We start from the raw sequence: 16,469 nt of genomic DNA, 5'->3' as shown, positions 1-16,469 counted from the left end.
ATGCCAGATGGCAGTCTCTGCACCTCACATGGCTCACACAAGCCTGTGACGTGACTACCATCTACAGGGGGACAACCAACCCCCCTTCCAGCGGCAGGAGTTTGGTGCAGCTGCGACATCTATACGTCGAGATACATGAGTTGGCTTGTTTTCCACTGACTGACCCTTACATAACATAACGAACATCAAGCCCAGAACAATCATGTACCAACACAAAAAGCAACTTAAAGGAAAGATTGAAGCATTGAACAAAACGTACATACATAATAGGAATGGGTGTAGATAAATTTGTGATGGTAATAGATAAATAATTTAGTCCAGGACATACTACATGGAAGTGAGGTTGACATTTCAGTGTATTCAGAAAGGGACACCTTTTACACAACTGGCAGATAAATGGCATAACAGTGAAATTGTGATAATTTTACCAATTTCACACTCTTAAAAATAGCCTGAAATCTGTTTTCATGAGTGTGGCATTTTGTATCAAAACAAAAATTATGCAGGTGTGATCTGGAATTGCACAAACCATCAACATAACTTCATAAAAACATATTGGGCAAATCAAGAAGTGATATTTTGAATGTAGTGAGTAAGTTGAAAATTTAGAATGGGAAAATGGATCAAGTGACACATTGTCATATAAGTCCCTTGAGTCATCTAATTCAAATGGATGGCCAAAAACTTATTTGAGATTTTATGCACTCTTTAAGTATGTAAATAAATGTTACTCTAGTTACAAAACAGATAATCTCCAAAATATAAATTATTTTTCTCTTTTCTAATCACAGGGATTGTCTGTTCATGCATGTACAAATGTGTGGAACACTTATAACATGTTCTCCATGTGTTACAAATTAAATTTATGTGAACAGAAAGTAGTTTATAATACCCCATTTAAACACATACAAACCAAAAACGAATGTCTCCTACAAAGTTGTTGGAAATTACTGTACTGCTAAAGTATGCTGTAGACGGACATCACATGTCCAAAACACCAATTTTTGTGAATTGAGATATCACAGCTATTAGTCTGTTACAAAATTACAGACTCATCCTGTGTGTGCAATCAGATAGAACTACAAGTAATAACTAACTAACTCTCTAGCCTTAACCCGAAGGTTAATGGCTGCAGCAACACAAGCCTTCAGTCTTTTCCATCCTTACAGATCTCCCTTAGGTCTATCTCAATGTTATCCCTCCATCTTAGTCTTAGCCTTCCTACAGGTATCTTACCATCAGGTTTCCCAACAAGAATCCTGTAGACTCTTTTTCCTCTTCCATTGGTGCCACATGGACTGTCCACCTAAGTCTTCTTGATTTAATTATTCTAATATCTGGACAGGAATACAAATTGTGTAGTTCTACATTATGTAGCCTCCACTCACCTGTCTCCTAATTCCTTTACTCTTAATTTATGTTCCTCTTTTAATGTAAGGGACCAAGTTTCACATTCATACTACAGGTAAAATTACTGTTTTGTATATTTTAACTTTTAGTTGATTGACTTGCTTTATTTTATTTTGCTTTTTGTGCCACTTTTGGCTAATTTGCGAAGATAGGGATGAGTGATGATATGATGAAATTGATGTTTAGACATTCACAAATATCCATGCCCAGGCCAGGATTCGAACCCGGGACCCCTGGCATCGTAGCACGATGTGCTAACTACTCCGCCATGGGGCCGGCTTAACTTTTAGTTTCTTAGATACTATACAAGAAGATAAAAGTCTATGAAGAGAAAAGTAACATGCATTTCCTGAATAAGTGTGCTTTTTATTTCCTCTTTAGTATCATTTTCATTACTACAAGTAATAGTAACAACAAAACCAAACAACTAACCTAGCATCTACCTCACTTCCTTTCTCCAACAGCAGAGAGACAGCCTCCAAACTACCCCTCGCTGCTGCTCGAAACAAAGGAGTCCTGTTGTAATCATCCCTTACTCTGGGATCTGCCTCATTATCCAGCAGATATTTCACAATATCAACAAGATTCTGTAAATAAGTTTCATTATTAAGGCAATGGATCAACAGTTACAACTATTTGTTGAATAACCTCCTGAATAACATTAAAAACAACGCAGTGAGTTAAGTCATAAAAAAATGGTAAGTAAGGTAAAGTTCACCATGCATTTAGCACCATGCCATGAAGGCACATTTTGGGGATGTGGGAGTAGAGCCTCACTATTCTCGATCTTAGTCATTTTGGAGGTGATGTGATCCTCCAGCCACCTTTACCCCTGAGGTTGCCACAGGAACCAATTGATTTGAGGTTGGGTGAGCCCCAGAGCTGCTTTATGTGGGAACAAGCTGGAAAAATTCCGACCTTAGATGACCCACCTGGGGGAAACGAACCCAGGTCTTCCATGTGGCAGTCAGATGCCCTACTGACTAGACCACTATGGCTCATTCATACAAAAAGACAAGGAAAATATATGCGGCTAGTGACCAACCATAGACCTTTGAAAATTGCAATTTTTAAAAATTAAATTGTTTAATGTAACATGAAATTTATTTCAAGATACAGAAACCACAAATAATTAGCTCTGAAATGTGATGAGAGTTTGTCCAAATCCAGTAACAGTTTCAGCACTTGCTAACGAAATACTGTTAAAAAATACAGAGAAACTTAGAACTCACTTTTCCTTGAAGCTGTTTTTTTTTTGTTGTTCTATTGATTTCGGTGGCCAGTCAGTGAAAGTAGCTCAGAATAGGGAGTCTTTCCCTTATACAGGCCACACTATCTGATCAAATACCTCCGTTCTTTCTTATTTCCGAGTGCAAACACCAATTTTATGTTACATAAAATACTGACATTAGTAGATAAAAAAAAAATCACTGTACTTCTGGAGGAGGTACAGTCAGATCTCTTACTAATATTAATGCATTGTTAACAAATAATAATTTACTCAGTTTTCATATTGAAACATGTCTTTCATTTCTGTTTAATGCAAATGTCAGGAAGATGGGACATGTGGCAAACCTGCACTAGGAGTTTCTGAGAGTTGATTAAAAACTTACACTTTCTGCTGCTGTGTGCAATGCGGTTGTACCAGACACATCCTTGGCATTTATCTGGGCTCCATGTTCCACCAACACTTTGACAAAATTCAAATTTTGGCTTCTCGCAGCTGCAATGAAACAAAGAAATTTTTCCCTTATTTTCTGGAAAACAGTATAATAATTCCGTCCAATATGACATGTTTTTACGTGAAAAAATTAAAAAAACACTGCAAAATGAAACTGTTATTAATATTTCAGAGAATAAAAAAAGTGAATAGATTTAATATGTTAAAAGCAAGTAGAGGGTGTCCCTGATAGTGACTTTGCTCTTGCCTTGTAATCAAGAGATCCTTGGTTCTATCTTGTTTCAAAGAAACACATTTTATTTTTAAGACCATTCTATGATGAGGTTAAGTGGGGCTGGAAAGAGGGGACCTGAACAGTAGGCAATATGACTCCAACAGGACCTCTTGATTACAAGCCTACAGTGTTAGTACATTAGAGAGGCCCTCCAAAAACTAAAAAATGCCCTCATGAATAGGTTATGCTTAACTGACTTAAATGCATGGCCTTGAAATTAGGTGGGTAGCGAAAGTTCACACTGTTGCCATGTCGGATCACATCCCGTCTGTTCGGACGTTGTAGAGTTCTAGAGTTGGTCTTTGTAATGCATGTGATACAAACTGACTGTATTTGCTTAAAAGGTAAGGGATGACACAAAAGTGCCCCAGAGAGAGGCTGGTCTGATGCTCGAACTAGGCAACAGCCCAGTTGACATTGCCACACAGTGCACGAGAACCAGCAACTTTCGTCCCTCTCTCGCTTTGCTTTTTCCATGTCTGGCACCAGCACAATTCTGCCCAGCTGCCTATTTTCATGGCCGTGCATTTAGTACTTGACATGTATGTAAAAACTCAATTTTGGACATAAAGTATGTACAAATCTGGATATTAGATGCACCAAATATGAGAAAGAATTTAGTTCTGAGTACCTGCATGCAAAGGTGTTCTCTTTGAAGAAGTGGCCTTATTCACATCGACGCCATCGTGTTCTGCAAGGCATTTTACTACATCCTCTGATGAGCCATATTCACAAGTCAAAAACAAAGCAGTCTCATTTTCGAATGTAACACAGTTTGGATCAGTCACATCTGGAAAATAAAAATAAATATGGTCCAGTGGAAAATTAAGAGCATCTAATAAAAAAAGGGGATACTTGCAGGAAAGAAAATATTCACAGTGATGTTATTTGCACAGGAAATACAGATGTACTGGTGTTCTTCCTATACTAGTATCAGACTTTGTTTTTCTTCCCCCAGAAATATAAAATGGACAGCCGAGAGAGATGTGATACTGAGGTAGGATACCATTTGCACAAGAGTTACCACAAAGCTATGGAAATTTTACTACTTGGGTTGCATGCCATGGCCGTGTACTGGTTGTAGCACAGGTATTAGTCCTTGAACACCAGGACGTGACATATGTGCCACTTTTGGAACATACTGTGACTTAACATGTTCGGAGATACATGTTTTGAGTGCTATATGAGCCTTCAGGCTTCTTATTAGTAACTTTTAATGAGATTCAGGGTGAATTTCCCACCGAAAAAAATAACAGCATTTACATTAGAAATTATTTTTCTTTCCCTGAAATTATTAGCAGCAAGTGTATGATCCTTGCCACGAGAATGGAACACATATCACAAAATATGCAGGTACAGTTTTGAACACTCAAGTCCTGGCGATGAATATGTAGGGAATCAATGAATTCCATTTTTTTAAAAAAAATATGTATATTCTTATTCTTTTTTGTAAATAAAAATATTGAATTTTTACAACCATAGCCTTGTAGTAGACTGTACTGAAAAACAAACAAAAAACATACTGAAAAACAATCTAAAACTTGTAGCTCTAGCATTGGTAGTTACAGAGATATAAAATTTAATTTAAAAGCTTGTGCAATTTTAAACTTACTGCTGAAAACACACTTAGCATTCACAGGGTGGCCACTCTACAATTGATAAAATTTACAAATAAATCCCGATTTTCAAGGCGAACTTTCCAATCCAAAAATTAAAACATAAGAGATAGATGTTTTCTCAGTTTCACCCTTACGTATTACCACTCTCACCACACATATGCACACAGATATTGATTGATTGAATTGGTGTTTTGAGCCCACTTTATGCACAGTAAGGCTAATAGGTACTGGACCTACCGTTTAAAGTGGGATCCAAACCATTATGTGGCCTCACCGGGTATCAAACCCGGGATCCCTTGATTCCAAGACGATAACACTACCACTGCGCCATCGGGAGGCCCCACACACAGATATATTAACAATATAAAGGGACGGTGTGATTCCAAAGTATCCAAAAATCAAATTCAATTAAACGGTATATTGTGTATTAAAAATATTTAATTTAAGGTGAGACATTTACCATTTCACATACTCAGAAGAAGCGAAAAACACAAACAAACACAAGTACCAAATGTTACGGGATATACTAATCTACAAAAAATTGTTAATTGTATAATAATTTCAAACTCAAATTTAACTAATTAACTTCAAGATATTTTGCCATAATCTTCCATCTGTCAGATAGATTGTTCTGCAAAGGACACTAACAAAGTAAACTAAACAAATCAAGTGAATTCGATTTTATTTTTCACACAGTTTTCTTTTCCATCTCAATACAAATAAAAGTATACATTTATAAATTCAATGGATTTGAGATCAATAAAAGTTGCAATTTTTCACGTCTATGGAGAAAAATCACGCAGAATTCACAAATAATTCCTGGAGCCAATAATTCACGCATAATTCTCAGAATTCAAGGAATTCCCAGAGGGTAGCCACCCTGCATTCAGGCCTTGTAAAACAGTCCTCGGCATTGAAGGAGTAAGGGTTTAGAATGGATGATCCTCATCGGACCACTGGGTAATGTAACTTCACTGTGGATTCGAACCTGGGACACCTTCATTACCATTTTTGTTCTCTAAGCCCAGTGTAGAGTATGCATTTGTTTCATTACTATACAGCACTCTTCTGAGACTTTACGCTAATTGAGACCATGAGGATGAATGATGATTAGAAGAAAGTGATAAAAGGACAAGACCTGAACCTAAGACTTTTGGCAGCGAGATGGTAAAATCAACCACTCAATGCACTTGGCAACTGAGGCAGGAACTGGTTTAAAGTTTCAAGTCTGCCATAGTACAAAGGGTTTATGTAACTGATTTCACTTAAAAAATAAATATAGATTAGTACTCCACAGTATCCTTCTATTATAAAAATTTCATTTCTATTAACTACCTAACTAACTCGCTAGCATTCCTAAACCTGAAGGTTTATTGCTGGAGCCATGCAAGATGAATCCACTCTTGACCATCCCAATTTCAATAAAAGTCTTTCTTCATCTTGGTCTTCCTAAAGATATGTTATCACCAAGTTTTTCAAGGAGCATTTAAACTTTTATAGCCCATCCCATGCAGGCTACATGGCATTCCCACCTGAATCATCTTGATTTGATTAATTTACCGTATATTTCTGAATCCAAGACAAGGTTTTTTGCCGCAAACTCGTGCCCAGAAGTATGGGGTCATCTTGCTTTCGCAGCATATGATGTGGAGCTTTCCTTTTCTTTATTGAACAGAACCACGAGCTTCCATTAAACTCTACCTCTACCCTTTGCCACGCTTACAGCTTTAGCCTTGAATGTTCGCATGTGCTTTGAGAATTGTTGTGCAATAGGAAGTAGTGAGTGTTGTGGCGAACATTTTTTTTTATCAATTGTTGTGAGTAGTCCATGCTCAAGGTCCCGGGTTTGATCCCCGCCAGTTGAAATCCGGGAACTTTTCTAACGTTGGAAGCGGTCCCGGCACAAAGCCAGCATCGAATAACATGGGTACCTGGGGGAAACCCTGGGGGGTAAAGGCAGTCAGGGTCATGATGCTGATCACATCAACCCTACTCACGACCGGATCAAGAAAGTGTGGGGCATTATCCCCACACCCCCTATATGCCTTCATGGCGTGGTGCTAAGCACAGGGGAACACTTTACTTTACTTTACTTGTTGTGAGTAGTTGTAGATGCCACTTTTAAACTTCGTAGTAAAGTGTTATACTATACAAAGTTGGTACGTATATGCTATCTTCTTGACTTTATTTTACGATAATACCCATATGCAATGGATCGTAGTGTTGAAGAATGTGGTTCAACATCAAACTTCACAACAGGGTGCAGGCGTTACTATGATGCAAATTTCAAAAGTTTTGAAAATAGTTTTTCTGTAATCCCTTGTTGAAAAATGGTAGGTCGTCTTGCATTCAGAGATACACTGTAATATTCAGGGAATGAACATAGATTATGTGACCTTCAACACCTGTCATTCCATCTCTTTTAGGTACAAACATCTTAAACATATTTATGTGCTGAAAATAGATTAAGGCAACAGTTATCCTGCTTCAGCAGCGATGGGAGCATGATAAAAAGACTCGAAGCGTCTTCATAATCTTGCATAGCATATTGCTTTTGGTATACTGTGCGAACAACAATCCACAGTATTGAAAATAAAGGCCCACTCCAAGCAACAGCAACATGTGAAGCTTGTTGTATTACTTCGGTTTCAGAAGTCGCATATATTTCTGAAGGTTGATCTAACACATGTGTTGATTTGGTCTGGGAGCTTCCTTAGGTTCAACAATGATAACAATTTTGGACATTTTTGTTGAGTTAAAAGGTTTTTTTGGTGTTTATTCTCCACTATTTGAGTGTGCATACAACCAGTTTATCCCCTTGAGAATTATGTTGATTTTCTATAATGGATGGAAGCGGCCCTGGCACCCACCCAGCGTCGAATAACATGGGTACCTGGGGGAAACCCTGGGGGGTAAAGGCAGTCAGGGGCGTGATGCTGATCACATCACCCCGACTCACGACTGGATCAAGAAAGTGTGGGGCGTTACCCCCACACCCCCTATATGCCTTCATGGCGTGGTGCTATACACAGGGGAGCACTTTACCTTTTTTTTCTATAATCAATAGATTTTGATGTTTTACATAATATAGGATTGATTGGTTCAAGCACACGGAAAACACAAATAACGGAGATATTTGATCTCAAAGCATGGCACACGTAAGAACTAGGGATGGCCAAATTCGAAATCCGGATAGTAAAAATGGAGAATCCGGATTTCGGATAATGTCTAGTTTGACATGACTAGATTAGAGTATATTGTTAAATTCATGAGACAATTATTAAAAATATCGATCGAAATCAGTTTTTCCTCTGTAATCCGTTATCCTTCCAGAACCTGTCTTGACTCGGTAATTCTTCTTGCTCCGAAATCTGGATTTTATCCGAATCCAGATTTCAAATTTTCCGGAATCTAGGTTTCTTTTGGCCATCCTTAGTAAGAACCTGCCATCTTGGAGTACTTTCGTTGCTTTTTATTAGAAAAAAACTGTTTGTATGCATACTAAAATAGCAAAATAACATGTCAGGAATTGCTATAATCTTCAATCCCAACAACAAAAAATTATAGCTCCTGTTGTGAAATGTCATGTTGCATGCTATATTTACTTGCGCGAAGCCTTCAGGCTGTTCTACCTTGCGGGAAGAAAACACGCTAAGATAACATACATACATTACTTTAAAATAACACATTTCCATGAGCTAAAAACAACTGAAAATATTCATAAACACCATCTGTTCCAAGTTCCTTTTGTTTTATTGTGATTTCATCATGCTATGAATGCAATTTTAACATGGTTCGATTTCGATTTACTTCTGTTAACACATACTGTGGAGTTTTAGCGATTACTTAAGATTTTGTTCAATTGTATGTTTTCATAGTTAGGTTCGGCAGGCCAGGTCGGGTTCTTTTAGCATAAAAATAAAATATCTATATGCATTCTAAGCTTCCAATTTACTTCTACATTAATTCCCACTAGTCTACGATACTTACAGTCGCTTGTCAACGGAAAATACACTCCATGGGAAGCACGCATGTTTGCGTAAGGTAATTTTTAAGTTTTTTCTTTTTCAACGTAAATAACTTGATATCCAAACAGTGCTCATTACGTTAAGGAAGGTTCAAATTTTGTATGACAACGATTACCAAACTTCTACATGATAATTAGTCTTCCTGCTAAGAGAATTTGAAAAAAAATCATAGATTCATTGCAACCGTTACCCATAATCTTCACAAACCATGCAAAATATTTCACTTTCTTTGAGGCAGTACAGAGGGTGAAGGGTACCCAAGTTTTTATGAATAAAAAAAAATGTGAAAGCACTCCAAGATAGGTATGTTTTTACTTCAGTGGTCCTTACTCTGGGATTAAATATATCATTTATTTGTGGTTTCTGTGCTTAAGATTTTGTTCAATTGTATGTTTTCATAGTTAGGTTCGGCAGGCCAGGTCGGGTTCTTTTAGCATAAAAGACTTCAAATAGATAAAAAAAAAAACAACGTAATTCACGAGGGAGTACAGTCGGTCAAGGGCTTCTAGTTATTATCTACAAAAATGTAAGGAACCCTGCATAAACCCTGTGGTGCGAATGGCCTGTTGAGGAACAAGGCCCGTCAAGCAGCTTTTCATTGAGTGATGTGTGGTCAGTGCATTATGTTCCATCACTGCTGTTTTGTGGCTTTCGAGCAGGTATAAAGAACCAAGAGCTGAAAAGCATACTTTTTTTCAATTAAGAAAAATAAGCACACCTAGATCAATTATAAGCACAAAACTCAAATCTATGAAGGACTTGCCTCTAGTCTTAATGTTATTGTAGGTAGCTTTCAGACTGAAGCAACAAGTGACATGGAGGTTTCACACCGAAGCGACATTGGCTCTCTAGTTTGTTTAACCCTCCGTAACCCACACGGCGGAGTGCTGCCTTTTTTAAAACTTTGAATTATTTTCCTTACCAGTGCAATAATGGTCGGGAAAGCACTAGATAACTTACCTACGCTACTCCCACAAAAACATTCGTGCCTTTTTTATATTGTTCTTTCAGTTGCTTACATGCTTGTGAAGTGACCGGGTCTCCCATTGCAGCACTCAGCAAGCGGGAACGTTTCCTACCTTAAATCACAGCACGCCAGCCATGAATTTGGCAGAAATAATAATAAAACAACGATAAGTTGTTCGGAATGCAAATTATTTGTATGTAGAGACCATTGCAGTACCCATACGAAATGTCAGAGTTGTCAAAATAACGATATTGAAAAGTGACAACATTCGGTTCCATCTATTTCAGTCAGTATGTCCTTTCTTACATATATCTCGTAAGAGTAAGAGAAACATATTGAGATTTGAACATTATAAAAATATTTTTAAAGTTTCTTTGAGTTGTGTTTCCTACATTTGATTGCTTTTTCTGCGAGTCAGTAAGATTTTGACTGAGAATTTAGGAAGAACTAGTTCCTTTCTAAGCCCATATAAATTGTACGATTTCAATTCCTTTTGAAAAATACGTTGAAAATTTTGTGAATGGTTAGGTCATTTTTTAGTTCCTTCATTATATGGCAAAGTTCCAATTATTTTGAGAATAATATTTTGGTGCATTTGCTTCAGGAGTCTAAGCTTGTAATTCTATGAGATACTTTCATCTTTTTTCACTTTATTTCTTTTAATAGCTAATAAAAATGTCTGAAATGGACATGCTTGCATTCATGTATATTTCGCCTGATTTTCAGTAAGTGCTAGTGTAATTCAACAACGATTTGCATCAATAATTCCTGTAAATAACGTTGGTCTTAATAGGGCAGCACTCAAGGCACCGAGTGTCGTGCGCAGGACATTTGTGCTACTATGAGCATGCAGATCATGGAGGGTTAAAAAAGCCTTCATGGTGCATGTGCGACCAACAGACTGAAGTGACATGATGTCGACTATTGAGAAAATGGTTCAATCAGTTTACGAAGTTCGAATGACACCAACCGACAAACAATGCGTGTCACTTCAGTAAAAGAGATTGTGTTTTTTTCTGAAGGTCTGTTTCCAAGGGACATACGGTATGTCACTTTAGTCTGAAAACTGTCTTAAGAACAAAAGAACAAATAGAAAACAGCCACATGTACCTTGTTCTAAAAGCAACTTTACACATTCCACACGACCATACACAGCAGAATGATGCAGTGGTATCCATCCTCTGTTGTCAGGTTGATTTACAGAACGACCTTTTGCAATCAGATCCCGCAAAACATCAAGTTGCCCAACATAAGCAGCTAGAGCGACTGACGTTATAGAGTCTGCATACACTTCATCGAAATTCATTGAATGTTGCCTAGAATTACACAAAAAGGAAACACGATCAAACGCACATTAAAAATAAATTACTCTTCTGCTAGTTTTGTCGCTTACGCTTTTTGTTACAGAAGCGACCGTAAATTCAAATAACTCTCCGAAACACTTAGGTAAAGAAGAGAAGAGAGAGAATTATGACGAAAAATTGCCAAAGTTGGATACCTTCTCACAAGCTGCCGTGCATGATCTTCGAGTGAGTTCGCGAATGCGTCAACTTCGTTTACAATGTCCTCAATATTTCCCACGCCTTCAATATGATCACTCCATTCCATTAGTTCTTTGATTCTATTGATAAAAAAAAATACTATACTTAAATGTGTGAAATGACGTTACTGGAACAAAAAAGTTTGAAAAATACAGCAGACTACACAGGAAAAGGAAAACACGAATACAACTGTAGTCATCAACGTACCATCATGCCACAAGTCCCTGCAAGATAGTTTTACTTACTCGTATTCTTATTACATTTCATGGCTATAAAAAATTAGTTATTTAATTGGAAATATATATATGTGAAAAATTAAAATGTATAACTCAATAGGCACGAACTTGACAAAGACAACGGACCGACCGGACGTGTGTGGACCGGGTAGCCGAAACGCCGTATCGGGCGCAGATTGCGACAACTTTTCTTAACCATAGTAAAGAATTACACATTAATAACACAACAGAAAAACCTTTTGGTGTACATATATATCTTGAAGTTCATAGTGCACCTAATATTTTCTTCTCCTTGTAAATAATTTGTATTCCATTCACTACGTTGTATAATAAAGAGCATTTCTTCAATTGGAAATGTAATGATCACAAAGTTTGTCCTCTATCGGAGTGACATAAAATAAATCTCTTGTTTCATAATTTTCAATCGGCATATGGTACATATTAGTTGCTATAGAATGTATTGTATAAAATTATTCTTTTAACTGATAGTATGTTTAATTTATTCACTAAAAATATAATATTTTTATTTTTGAAACTCGTTTGTATCATTTAATAAAGGTTAATTTGGCTTACCTTTTAACTGGCGCGCGTCGGTGTCGGCGCTACTTGTTATGGTTGTAAAGTGATGTATTATAGTTTCAGCAATTTCATTTAATTTGTTAAGCTATGGCTACATGTGAGTCGTCAACGAGTGTAGAAGATATCCAAGTGGACGATCAGTTTTTTAAGGACATTAAATTTTATATTAGCGGCAATGTTCATGATAAGGTAATGAAGATTCTCCAAGTGACTATTATATGTGTAGCATAATTTGCAATTTTTCCAAAAAATAAATTATTTAAGCCTGCCTCTTTGGTCATCCTATGGTTTCTACAACATATGCATACACACATCATAATTCGGTACTACTTTACTATACCGGAGACACCTATCAATTATTTATTTCGCAATTTTTTACATTGCTAACGTACTATTCTGCATTGCGGAACATTTCTTTAGGTTGAATAATGGATTTCTAACGAAAATAATGTCTATTTCTTACATACGATAGGCCCACGAACCATCACGGGGACGAGGTATACCTACTAGGTTAGGTTCCATTAGCACTCCTTTCGTTCAATTTAGCATATATGGACAACATCGGAATTACAAATTCCATGGCATCTTCCACACCCGGCAACAACTTCACGACGCATCCTCGACACGTCATCTTGTAGCAGCAGCAATAGCGCGTCGGAAATAGATTTTCGTAGAAAACCACATACATTCGCATTAAAATGGATCAAAACTACATTCCCGAACATCAACAGCGCTACAGAAAATGATTTGTGTAAGTACTTTCTCCTGTAAATTTGAAGAAATCCGTCTCCGGTATAGTAAAGTGTTACCGTACGAATCTCAAAAATTTGACAAAAGACAAGCACGACGCGCGATTATGTAGGAAGGTGTACTCGCCATATTGTGTCTCAGGCGAGCGAAAAGGCCTACGAGAAAGACGTACTGGTAATGTGAAAAATTGCTCTTACTTTTATCAAAACAACATTGATACACCTTCAGGAATGTTCTGCGAAGGAGATATGTAAGTACGAATGTCAAAAATTGAGGAAACGAAAAAATTAGGGGTGTCCGAAGGATAGTAAATTTTTACCATTTTTCACATTACCAGTACTTCTTTCTCCTAGCCTTTCCGCTTGCCTCACACACAATATGGCACGCACATTTTCCTAAATAATGACGCGTCGGGCTTGTCTTTTCTCGATTTTCAATTCTTATGCAGTGTTTCAACCTTCGGAACCCAAGAAATGCCCGTGAACAAACTTCATCTTTTTTTCTCGTTCTTTTACGAAGAAAATTATAATCTTTCGTCACGCTATCCGTGAGTGGTTTTTGCGGCTATCCGTCCTGGAATAAGTGGGAAACATCTAGAAATTGCAAAATAAGCGAAAATAAGGCTTAGTTTTCGGAATTGAAACTGTAGATTTTCGCAAATCTTTTTGTTTTACATCCAAATATATATATTCCTGATACTACCATGACACCAAATTTTAACTATGTTTCCTAACCTAACTGAACTAACCTAACCACGCGCCAATGGTTCGAGGGGCTAGCGTGAATGGTTTGCAATTGTTTCCAATTTCTAGATCCTGATACTAACACGACACCAAATTTTAACTATGTATCCTAACCTAACTGAACTAACCTAACCACGCGCCAATGGTTCGAGGGGCTAGCGTCAATGGTTCGCAATTATTTCCAATTTCTAGATCCTGATACTAACACGACACCAAATTTTAACTATGTATCCTAACCTAACCACGTGCCAATGGTTCGTGGGGCTAGTGCCAATGGTTCGCAATTATTTCCAATTTCTAGATCCTGATACTAACACGACACCAAATTTTAACTATGTATCCTAACCTAACTGAACTAACCTAACCACGCGCCAATGGTTCGTGGGGCTAGCACCAATGGTTCGTGGGGCTAGCGTCAATGGTTCGGAATTATTTCCAATTTCTAGATCCTGATACTAACACCACATTCCTTTCCTTTCTTCACGACCCTGTGTTCAATTAGAAAACCCACTGGATCCTCCACACCCGATACAAACTTCACCACGCATCCAGGACACGTCATGCTTCTAACTCTCGTTGCAAACGCAGACAGTTCGAAACACTGAATACCCAATGAACATGAACAAAACACAATCACAACGCGTCATGATAGTCACAACGGTGTACGAAGGTGTACGCGCCAAATGCTATTCTCCGTCGGAGAATTAATTTTCAACGAACAACATGAATTTCAGCTATGAAACATTCCCACATCACACAAAACACCTTCCCGATGTTCGACAATCCTACAGGAACTTATTACGGTAAGTAGTTTCTTCTGTAAAAATAAATAAATGTGTCCGAAGGATAGTAAACAAGTACCAAATTATCTTATACAAGCAGGCACGTTTCCCATTGACAAGCAACCAAGTATCGTAGACAAGTGGGAATGAACGCCAGGCATCCCAGGTTTGAATCCCGGCCTGGGCATGGATGTTTGTGTGTGTCCATTCATCAATTTCATGATATCATCACTCATCCCCATCTTCGCAAATTAGCCAAAAGTGGCACAGATGGTGAAGTAAAATAAAGCATAGTGGGAATGAATGTAAAAGTAAATCGGAACCTTAGTATAATGCATTTAGGAACGTTATTTTAATGCTAAGACAACCAAACCTGACCTGCCTAACCTAACCATAAAGGCATATATTGAACAAAATCTTAAGTAATCACTAAGACTCTGCAGTATGTGTTAACAGACATAAATCGAAATCGAACCATGTAAAAATTGCATTCGTAGCATGATGAAATCGCAATATAACAAAAGGAACTTGGGGCCCTAGTTCTACTAAAATTCCACTTATTAATGAGTAATGAAAAAAGGTAAGAAAAAATGAATGATGAATATACTAAGTTCATAACTCATAAAAATGTCAAATATCAAAATAAATATAAGGAACTAAGGAAATTATACAGAAAATCCATAAAGGAACATAATTGAAAGAAAATATGTGATGAATAGACCCAGGATTTTTATGAAATATCAAAGTACAATATATGTATTATCAAAAGGATATGTAGCATCAAAGAATATGTAATATTAATAATAATTGGGTATACAAGCAATTTCAAGAATTCGGTAGGTATTTATTTTATTTCAACATATTCAACATAATTTTAAGGACATAAGTTGTTGAAATTAAAATTTGTATCAAATTTATAAGCTAAAAAAGTGCAACAACGTGCACATATTTAAGAAATTTCCGACTGCATTCATTCAAAGAGAGAGCTCTTTTGTTACTTTTGAAACAAATTGTAGAAAAAAAAGCATCTACAGAAAGAACAATCAAATAGGTACTTTTGAACTTTTTCTACAAGGGAACATATTGTGTGACTCACTACGTACAGGAAAGTAGCTTTCTTGTCCACCAGTGCCAAGTTTCTAGGTGCTTTGCCTAAACCTAAAAGCAACACGAAAATATGTAACTAGAAAGAGGGGGGAAGGACTACAGCATCTTTTGATAAATAACAGTTCCCGTATTTTTTTGTTCTTCAGCCTGTCTTGGCAGTCCATTTTAGGTGACCATAAGCACTAAGCATCCCATTGATTAGAAATTATGACGTCTACATGAGCTACAAATTTTCTACATCATGTTTCATACATGGAAAACATAGCAAAGAGGATAAAGATAGGAAAAAATTACCGAAATATATTGTTTTATGTAAAGTACAAGTACAAATATGTAAAATATGTAATACCCTGGCAGATATGTAAAAATATGTAACAAAACTTATGCAATATCATGTCAATTATATAATTCGTTGACATTTTCCCGTTCAAGGTATGTATCTAGAAAGGAATAGAATATGTAATTACATACAAATCTGGGCTCTACTGATGGAATTGTGAATGTCACTAGTAAACAAAAGACAATTTGGAGTATTACAATTAAACAAAAAGTAACCATAAAATCATATCATAAAAATTGTAATTAATGATGATGACATATCTGAACCAGAACTAATATGCAACACATTCAATGAATATTTTGCCAATTTGCCTGATACTAATTACAATGTTTATAGTAACAAATACTCAGCACATAATATGTAATAGTATAATTATTCCTGAGGTAACAGTATAAGAACAGGATGAAGTCAT

The 16,469-nt window shown here is 36.8% G+C and overlaps 2 protein-coding genes across 7 annotated transcripts in view; one reads left to right on the top strand and one right to left on the bottom strand.

Annotated features, from left to right (window-relative positions):
- The window catches only part of LOC146001957 (uncharacterized), a 30,638-nt gene extending 18,958 nt beyond the window's left edge, over positions 1–11,680 (bottom strand). The window contains exons 1-5 of the mRNA XM_083139676.1: positions 11,478–11,680; positions 11,090–11,295; positions 3,997–4,155; positions 3,024–3,133; positions 1,843–1,997 (exon numbers count right to left, since the gene is read on the bottom strand). Coding sequence (XP_082995802.1) covers positions 1,843–1,997; positions 3,024–3,133; positions 3,997–4,155; positions 11,090–11,295; positions 11,478–11,587 — 740 coding nt within the window. The 5' untranslated portion in view covers positions 11,588–11,680. The remainder of the gene's footprint in view (positions 1–1,842; positions 1,998–3,023; positions 3,134–3,996; positions 4,156–11,089; positions 11,296–11,477) is intronic.
- Positions 11,681–12,359: 679 nt separating this feature from the next.
- LOC146002520 (uncharacterized) overlaps positions 12,360–16,469 on the top strand; it is a 112,672-nt gene continuing 108,562 nt past the window's right edge. For all 6 annotated transcript variants that reach the window (XM_083140420.1, XM_083140424.1, XM_083140419.1 and 3 more), the window contains exon 1: positions 12,360–12,524. In XM_083140420.1, coding sequence (XP_082996546.1) covers positions 12,423–12,524 — 102 coding nt within the window. In that variant the 5' untranslated portion in view covers positions 12,360–12,422. The remainder of the gene's footprint in view (positions 12,525–16,469) is intronic.

Source organism: Lepisma saccharinum, chromosome 18, assembly GCF_977018435.1.
Source record: "Lepisma saccharinum chromosome 18, izLepSacc3.1, whole genome shotgun sequence".
In the NCBI taxonomy this organism is placed as follows: domain Eukaryota; kingdom Metazoa; phylum Arthropoda; class Insecta; order Zygentoma; family Lepismatidae; genus Lepisma; species Lepisma saccharinum.
This window is presented reverse-complemented; position numbering and strand designations above follow the sequence as displayed.